This window comes from Centruroides sculpturatus, unplaced genomic scaffold (genome assembly GCF_000671375.1).
Source record: "Centruroides sculpturatus isolate CEXI.00-Female unplaced genomic scaffold, Cexi_2.0 scaffold707, whole genome shotgun sequence".
In the NCBI taxonomy this organism is placed as follows: Eukaryota; Metazoa; Arthropoda; class Arachnida; order Scorpiones; family Buthidae; genus Centruroides; species Centruroides sculpturatus.
The window spans coordinates 342,716-352,091 of record NW_019384935.1 but is presented as its reverse complement, the minus strand read 5'-3'; the positions used below and the strand labels follow the sequence as shown (position 1 = coordinate 352,091).

Here is a 9,376-nt window from a genome sequence, read left to right as displayed (position 1 = left end):
CGCTTTTATATCACGTGATCGAATTGTTTACTTTGACGTTGCACGTGTTAAAGCGCAACGAGTTTATGAATTTACATTGTTGCCAGCTGACGGTCAGTATATTCACAATGGCGGAAGTCCTACTAACATTTTTTTCCGTCGTTCTTTTTTCGTGGACTCAAATAAAATATATAGTAAAACTTGTGTACACTAGAATCGAATAGTACCAAATATTTTTTTAGTTTGCCAGATTTTCGTTTTAAACAGGTTCCTTTTTAACATAAGAAATCGTTCCGTTCCGACGAATTTTTCCCCGTTTAGGCTTGTTTCCTTTTATTTAGGTTTTGTTTTAGACAGGTTTTATCATACACTGTTTAATTTACGTAAATATTTTAACTTTAACATAACTAGAAGAAAGAAATATACTTATAAAATCCAGAATCGGACAATTAATTACTGCACAAATATGGAATTCTCTCTGCGTAATTCGAATTGCTCGTCGTAGTAGGTAGAGGTGACCGAAGGTGGTACTTAGCGGGATTACTGATCCTTCAAATTTTAAGGAACGTATACAATAGTAATCAAAAACTTCCAAAAATCTAGTAGCTCTTTAGCGGAGGGAAAAAAAGACATGAAATATCAATGAGAAGGTGATAGGTATAAACATGGTGATTGAGAATTGGATTTTTTAATAATTAACGGTTGTTTCGGGAGTAAGGTGTACTGTACTTCTGAAATTATCGTACATCTTACGGCGGCTGAAATAATCGTATAAACACGATACATGTAATTAACGTACAGATGGCAAATCTGCCTGGCGGCAATTTGTAGATTTTTCTGATAAGTTTTATATGAGTGAAAATTGTTAATGTTTTTCAGTATTATTCGAATAATTATTGAACATTGTTTATTTTTCTTAATGCTTTTTGCTGTTTTTGTAAGATAAATTTACAGTGGCGCATTTTTCTGTGCCATTTTATACTTCGAATAAATCAAAAATGTGTCAACTGATGAAATTAAATGTGTCGAAGAGGTAATTGAAGGTAATTGAACCAGAACTGAAACTGCTTGCAACCAGACTTTCTAACATTATACAAGCCAATATTTGTTCTGTAACAATGGCCTACATTAGTGGGTACTTAAGGATATAGGAGAGTTTGTTGATTGTTCTGACTGTTTGGACATGATTGAATCAATGAAGACACTCCCTTCTATGAATCTAATAAATTTAAATGGTCGTGGGAAACTTTTATATCTAAAGCTAGAATTTATTATATTTTTGCTACTAGAAAAAGCAATTGAAGTTGCTCTATCATCTTTTATTCGCCAGCTAGCTGTGATGTTTCGTCTGTGCAAGATAATTCAGCCGTGGATAGAAAAAAAAAAAAAAAAGAAAATAATTGCACGTATCAAAGATGGACAACCAAAAGTAGTTTATAATTTGATTTTAAGAAAATTTATTAGACCTTACATTTCAAACTACTCACACAAACTGTAAATAATGCATACATAAGGGAGAATAAACTCCACAGTAAAACTTCATAAAATAAACCCCTGTTCAGAAATATTATCAAACGTGCACCTTTAATTAAAAGTGTAAATTTGAATTTGGTAAAATAGCTTTTATTTTTATTTGTTTATTTTTTGTTTGCTATGAAATAAAGTCATTTGATAGATCAAGGAAGAGGCAGACTTAATTTAATACAGTAGTAATAATAATTTTTTTTTGTTTTAGATAAACAAATTGCATAAAAATAAGTAATATCTCACTGGTGCCCTCAGGACCTCTTTCTCTCTTTGTTTCCTGTAATTCCATGAATCGCGGCCCTTATCACCCAAGGGAAAAGAAACAAATAAGAAAGTTCTAGAAGTGAGAAGAAACAAAGAACGAAGGGAAATATTCTAAACTCCGATTAATTAATTAAAATTAATATATATAATTTTGTGAATATGTATGTAAGCATGCATGTATGTGTATTGGCGTCTATTAAGTTTAATATCCCAGGATGGAGTAATGATTAACGAAATTTAGCATAGTAGCTTGTATAAGGGACATTAATGCTATTAAATTTTGGTAATCAAAGATCAAGGGAACGGGGAAATAGAGAGTCATGTTATATCTCGATAGGGGTAGGACTTATTAATTTATTCGTTATCAGAATTTACAACTTTTTATAAAACTCTTCTCTACCCTCAAAATTAAGCATTTTGCCATTTTATAATAATTAAAAATTTTTAAATAAAATCTCATAATAGATGGCGCCACATACATTTTAAATTTCTTTACCGCGAAAGTTATGCACCTTGTTGCTGATTTTAAAATGTTTCTAAATATCAAAATATGCAGTGTAGAAATACACCAGTAAATACAATAGAAACTCGATTATCCGAAATAAAAAAAACATGTAGCGCTGTGTACATACCAAATTCTCCATGTAACTTTATTGTACCATGTTTTAAGGTTAATTTCCCTAATTTTCCTTGTTCCCCTTATACAAGGGGAACGTCTCAGGTTACATGTATTCCTTGTTGTCACGTCTGTTGTTCATTAACACCCAAATAACAAAAAACAGTTTCTGAATAATCTGAAGAACCCCTGGTTTTATAATCAAGTATTCACTGCATGTTCTTATTACAAGAGTACATTTTTTTCTTGAAGAGTTTACTCAACATGAGAAACTACTATTATACTATTATTACCTAATTTTATAATTTATTCAAATATGAAACTAAACACAAATATTCTTTAAAAATTTAATATATTGTAAGCTACAACTCTGTTTTATTTAACAGAATGCATTAAAGACTGTATACCTATTACAAAATATAATTTTCTGTAATCAATCATTTAAAAAATATGAATAATCAAACTACAAATGTATATCTGTTTAAAAAACTTTTAATGAATTGCACTTGTTACAACTTTAACAGAATATATTGATGGTTGTACAGGAATTATCACAAAAAATAAATTTCAGTTTAAGTCAAATTAGTAAGGCACTTAGTGAAATAATACAAAATGTAGATTGATGATTTCTACAGATGTCTATAGTTCATTAAAAAAATATAGTTTGTACTTCTCAAATAAAATACAGGTGTAATTCTCATTGTGCGTGATTCACAATATACAAAAGTTTGAAAAACAGGGAAAATTTTAAAAATAAAATTACAGTTTTAGAAAATACATGACAAAATGTCTAGAAAATTATACAAAAGTTCTTATAATAACTTTAAACAACACTGTTATTCAATAAATTATCACTGTATATATACATATAACAATGATCCTTTATATACATATAAAGTTTCATCCCAAAACAATAATTTCCTATTTACATAAAATGCAGTATTTACATATGTATATAATTTATTTAAAATCTAATAAAATCTTTAAATAAAACATTTTTATGTTTCAATTTTAACCACATTTTATATAAATAACATATAAGTAAAATAAAAATTTATTACAATAACTATAAAATAAAAAAATATATGACTAGTTGACGTAACAGTTACTGAAACATCTTAAACTTATAACTTAATAAGGGGATCAAATTTACATGTATTTTTTATTAACTAAAATGTTGTGCTTAGTATATACTAATTTTGAAATCTCTAAACTGTTAAATATTATCTTATTTAATATTACATAATTTTATCACACTAATTAGCAAACTATTTTAACAATACAAAAGGAGGAAAAGAAAACCTATAAAACTTGACAAATGTTAACTTTTCCATATTTTAGTTCACAAAGATAAAAAATAGTTGCAAATGTTTAAAAATTTCTCCAAAATAAAAATTATACATGATTTTTTCTTTTATATTTTTAATCACAAATCCAATAAATCACAGATTTTACATTTCTTGCCCAATAATGCTGAAATGTAGACATTCATTAACAAATATCTAAATTTCAGGCTTACAAGTTAGTAATTCATTTAACTATTGCTTAGTTCTAAGGAAAAATGATTCCATTTAAGCAAAACAAGTTCGAGACAAACTTGGCAATCTTCTCTGCTATCATGAGCATTTTCTTGAATGATTTGGCCTAAATATTTCTCTGATAAAGATTTCAATGATGGGCGAAAACAAAATCCACGTTCAGAATCAAATATTACAGACGTATCTACAATTTTTGCATGGATAAAATGTAAAGCTTGGAGGTCATTTTCCAGTGCATGACCAATTATAATGGTGTCTTTGTTAATAATATTTAATAATGATTCTTGTACTTCTTCAAATCGAAGTGTATTCTTCTCAAGCATTTCTGCAGTGATGCCACTGTACTCTGTGTTATAGTCAATTATAGGTGATCTTGGTTGCACATATGTCTCAAATAATAAACTTCCATCAAATGATAAGAGAGTCAGTTTAGTTATTTCCAATCCCAATTTAGTATAACACATTTCTGTATCTAAAACAACGATGTTCTTTTCTGTAAAGTCATTTTCAGCTGTGTTTAAAAAATCATCATTTGCTCTGCACTTTGAACTTGATACATGAAAATTGTTAAAAGTGCAGCCAATACTTCCTTTTTCAGTATTGCAACATGGATAAATCTGATAGGATGTGTCATATGGGAGAACAGAAATCGCTTTTTTAGGGTGATAAACACATATATCATCCAAATCATCAATATTACTATTATATTCAGAGCGGCAACGAGCACATCTTTCTATTAAAGAACCTAAATCAATTTCACCACAAGAAGCTTTATCAACGGATTGCATTGGAAATTTATATGCCATTAACTGTGATGGTGTTAACATTATTTTCTCTAAAAATGAATAAAAAGAAATGAAGAACTCTTCCTTCCTCTCCATTTTACAACCAACAAATTGATGTTGATTACATGGCAATTCTAATGGCTGTGGAATTGATTTCCATGTAGTGGTTCCTATTTTAAAACAAACATTTTGATCAATTCCCTCCTTTGGCAATTTGAAACAATACAGCTCTGGAGATGGTTCCCATGGAATAGGAGGATCTCCATCTATCTCCATTTTAATACCAACAAACTGACGTTGACTGATTCTTCTCTTACGTGGCGATTCTAAATAAGTTGGCTGTTGAAATGGATGAAATGGTGTAGGAGGAATTTCATATCTATCTCTTCTATAATCAAAATTTCTATTGATTCTCTTATTACGTGGACATCCTGCATAAATTTGCTGTGGAAATTGCTCAAATGGTATTTCAGAAACGCTCGAATTCAAATTGTAATAATACTCTTCGGGGACAATAAATGGATAATCTTCATTAAAACAACCTATACCAGGAGGATGGTACGTATAAAATGGTTTGCTACAAGCCATTTTCAGAATCTAAAAAATAAATAATAACATTAATTAAATTAATTACATTACAAGCTAACTTACAAGCAATTTTAAGCAGTCATTAAATTAGAACTTGTTTAATTAATATTTAAGAAAATTATATAAACAAGATATTAAATAATTTTCACACAAAATTACTGTACATATAAAATTCTAATCGATAAATAATTATGGCCAATATTTTACTATACTTATTTACTAACAACAGAATACGACAACATATCGTAAGAATCGAAGAGAAGCACGTGGTTAACTGTGCAAGCCAACCACGTGGTAGCCTAATGTCACAATAAAGGCTTGTACAATCAAATTACTCAAACCAAATTTTAATTTTATTTCTTAAATTATACTCATATAAACTATTATATTTGAGATCGATTCAATAAACTCATCTCAATAGACTCGACAGGTATTACTATGATATTACTATAACTATAAATAATGACAACGTTTGAATAGCTCCGAATTTGACAAATTATCATTTAATAAATGTATATCGTTCAAACAAATTTATAAAATTCTAATCGATTATATCTATAGTAATATATTTTACACAACAAAAAAGATCATTTTACTTAATTATAAATTAAATTAATCATCATATTTATTGAGAAACAGATTACGTGGAGAAAAGCAATCATGTACCAAAGCACATGGAAACGTATAACAAAAGATACGAAAGCACGTGGTAACGAATAATGAAAATATAAAAAAAAGGCTTAATTTCCGCTTATCAATACATATAATCATGAAAATTATGTCTCAGATCTTAATCTATGACCTAATTGAGATTATTATTACAACCAAATTAAATAACTAATACTAACTAAAAGAAATGACAGCGATATTTCTAAATTACTTACCAACTTTCGAAATCTTCAAAAAAATAATTAATAATCAATACGATGAGACTTATTCAATAATCCGATATCTTTTTTGTAGATACGATCAACACTTTTCAACATGTCAACACAAAGAAAACTTGAATAACTGAACTGATAAGCGAACACTGACGTATTGCTCACTTCACAACCGCAAGGCGACTGGCAGAAACGAAAGTAGAGAGTCGAAGTATACTATAGGTGGCGCCAAAACCATGACGTCATCCTTGGTTTGACGTCACGTTCTACGAATAACTGAGTCAGTGGCAATGTCCTGCGGCTAGTAACTACTTTCATTTTATCGTAGAACTATCTCCTGTATATATATATACTGTCTATATAAATGGTATTGTAACCTAAACCTACTTTTCATGCTTATCGAAATAAATAAATAATTTTAAGTTATTAATTTGTATTTATTTCAAAAAATAATCTTCGTGTAGAAGAATAATAAATAAAAATTTGAAGGGCAAAGAACTCATCAAGGTCTCTCTCTCCACGTGTATTACAATCGGTTAAAAATTCAAAATATTTTTATGAAATTGGTTTATTTTTTTTTAATGTAGATAATAAATTAAAAATAATTCGATTTAATAATTCTTCGTAATTTTGTCAAATAATAAACTCGTTCAATTAATTTTTATGTTGAATATTACGTTCAGGAAAAACAGTTGTCGGTTTTCCTATTACATTCTAAGAACTATCATTCTGTAAACGGAACTATAAATGATAAATAAATATTCCGATTTTAACAAATAAGGAAAATTTTACGAAGATTCTTATCTGTTTAGGTAACAATAATATTTAGTGTGATATTTAATAGGTTTCTAGAAAATTAATTCGGTTTATCAGTAAAAGAAATATATAAAGATTAATGATTTTAGCAGAGAAATTGGCTCATATTCTATATTTTTCTCTTCAGTTTTGAATAGAAAATTGTGTTGCGTTTAATACGAAAATCCTTTCTCAGTTTTATCAATTCAATCGGAGTTTCTTACTTTAGACTACATCCGTTTCTAAACGTGTAATTTCCCCGTAAATAATTATTTAACCGTATAGAGACAAACATATTCCTTCCCCAAATAAAAAGTCCTTTTATCTTTCTAAAGTAGTTTTGTTTGGATCTTATTAACAAATATTCCTAGACGATAAACTTTAGTTCATTTATATAGGCCTATACTATTGATAATTTTTTTTCCTTTTATAGATCTTTTTGTTTCTTAAACAAACAAAAGCTTCGATAAAAATTAAGTCTTTAAGCTTTATATTTCAATTTCACATAGATTTATAAATATTGTATGTTAATATGATGCAAGCTTTTTAATATATATTATAGTTGAAAAATTGCACAATAAACTCCATCACATGCTATCACTTTCTTGCGAAATTGCTTTTTATCGCACATAATTTTAAATACATTATGAGAATATTTGAATTTATATAAAATTAGATTAATTTTTTATTATCACCAATTTATCTGTTAAAAGATATAAAATTTAATTTTTAAAGTTTGTATATCAAACTTAAATTCGAGTGATGCAACAAGTAGTGCCAGTGAACTTTGGCTTTCTGCCAACTTATACCTGTAGTTCACTGTGTATATATTACGGTACTCACTATTTGTATACTAATTTTTTTTTTAATTTTTATTATAAAAAAATGCAAGTTTTGTGTTAAGGCATAGTAATTTATATTTATTAATTTTCTTATAAATAAAAATTAATTTTTTATAAAGCTAATAATGTTAGCTTTTATTGTACTGTATCTCCTGAAATTTTTTCATGTCTTTTTAAAGCATTTATTGTTTATCAATTGTCATCCTTTTTTCATTTTTATTTTTAAATAAAATTTTTTAAGACCTTTCTCCTTTAATAACTTGTCAGTAATAGAAAACAGTAATTAAAATTTTTCATTTATTTATTATGTATTTTTACAAATTTATTGTTTTAAATGAATTTATTAATTCATTTTGAATATTTTAAAATAATTTTTTACATCTTAGCTAATAATTTTTAATAAAATATCATCCTAAAGAAATATATTTGTCAATATGTTCATTTTTTTACTTTTAATGCAGCGTGTGTAAATATTATGAATCATTTATACTATATTATCTTTCAATGATATCGGGTAATAGACTACTCATAAACATTTCAAAGAGTTAACCTCGTTGAAAAGTATTTCGAAAAATAAACAGATGTTTAATAATTCTGATGATAAACATGTTTAAAATAATTTCTATGTAACTTATCTGTAAATTATTAAACTTATATTTCATAAACTCATTAGAATTCATAAGAACGATTGAAAATAGAAATCTCCTAACAGTGTTTCTGATAAAGTTCATGTTTAAACTATTTTCATTAGAAGCTAGCAAAGAGCCATGACTTGATAGAAACCAGCAAAGAAGCCATGACTGAATTAAAAACGTTGAGTTGTCTTACTTGTTAGTCATTGACCAGACCCCCTACTATTATAAAGCCTATTATGACTGAATGAAATGTTAATTAGTACCCTTCATATATTGTCATAATTATAGATGATTATTTGAATACATTGTCATATATGTGAGTTTAAAAAATTATAATAATTTGATAAACTCTAAGTTCCTCTAAAGGTTAATATTAATTTATTTATCGATAAATATTTGAAATTATAGCTTATGTATTAGGGCACATAAGTAAAGAATTTAAATTATGGAGCATATAAATATTTTTTGTTTGCAACAGTTTTTCTTTAAATAATAAATTCTTTCAAAATTTGCAGTTAACTTCAATGTATTGATTGCTTCACAGGGAATATTTGTTGAGATCTGTATACAATATACACACTTCGTGTTGTCCTGTGCGTGATGTTAATTTGATAGTAATTTATTCATTTTATGTATTCTTATAAAAAGATTATTATTATTATTATTATTATTACTATTATATTTTTACAAAACTAGATTTCTACATTTATATTATTTAACGAAATTATAATTAATTGCATTCCAAGTGACGAATTTATAGTAAGAAGCCGTTAGATCCCGATTAATTAGGAGTCTCCAAACTGTTCTGCGAGTAATTTCTAGACTTGTAAACGTGTTTTCAGTTCTTAATTTGTTTTTGTTTCTTGTTCCAAATAAGACAACAGCTGTTTAGAGGTATGCGCGTGATCTGTCACGTCGTAAGAGTT

At 27.4% G+C, this 9,376-nt stretch overlaps 1 protein-coding gene across 3 annotated transcripts; it reads right to left on the bottom strand.

The window, feature by feature from the left end:
• Window positions 1–3,479: 3,479 nt before the first annotated feature.
• LOC111632060 (putative exonuclease GOR) lies at window positions 3,480–6,343 on the bottom strand. 3 transcript variants are annotated; one of them, XM_023376416.1, is made up of 2 exons: window positions 6,182–6,343; window positions 3,480–5,306 (listed from the first exon to the last, which is right to left on the bottom strand). In XM_023376416.1, exon 2 carries the CDS (start codon window positions 5,295–5,297, stop codon window positions 3,921–3,923), a length of 1,377 nt encoding a protein of 458 aa, XP_023232184.1. In that variant the 5' UTR covers window positions 5,298–5,306; window positions 6,182–6,343; the 3' UTR covers window positions 3,480–3,920. The 3 variants fall into 3 exon arrangements, with proteins under 3 accessions (XP_023232184.1, XP_023232183.1, XP_023232185.1); XM_023376415.1 differs by lacking the exon at window positions 6,182–6,343 and adding an exon at window positions 5,522–5,814; XM_023376417.1 differs by lacking the exon at window positions 6,182–6,343 and adding an exon at window positions 5,462–5,813.
• Between the last annotated feature and the right edge of the window lie 3,033 nt (window positions 6,344–9,376).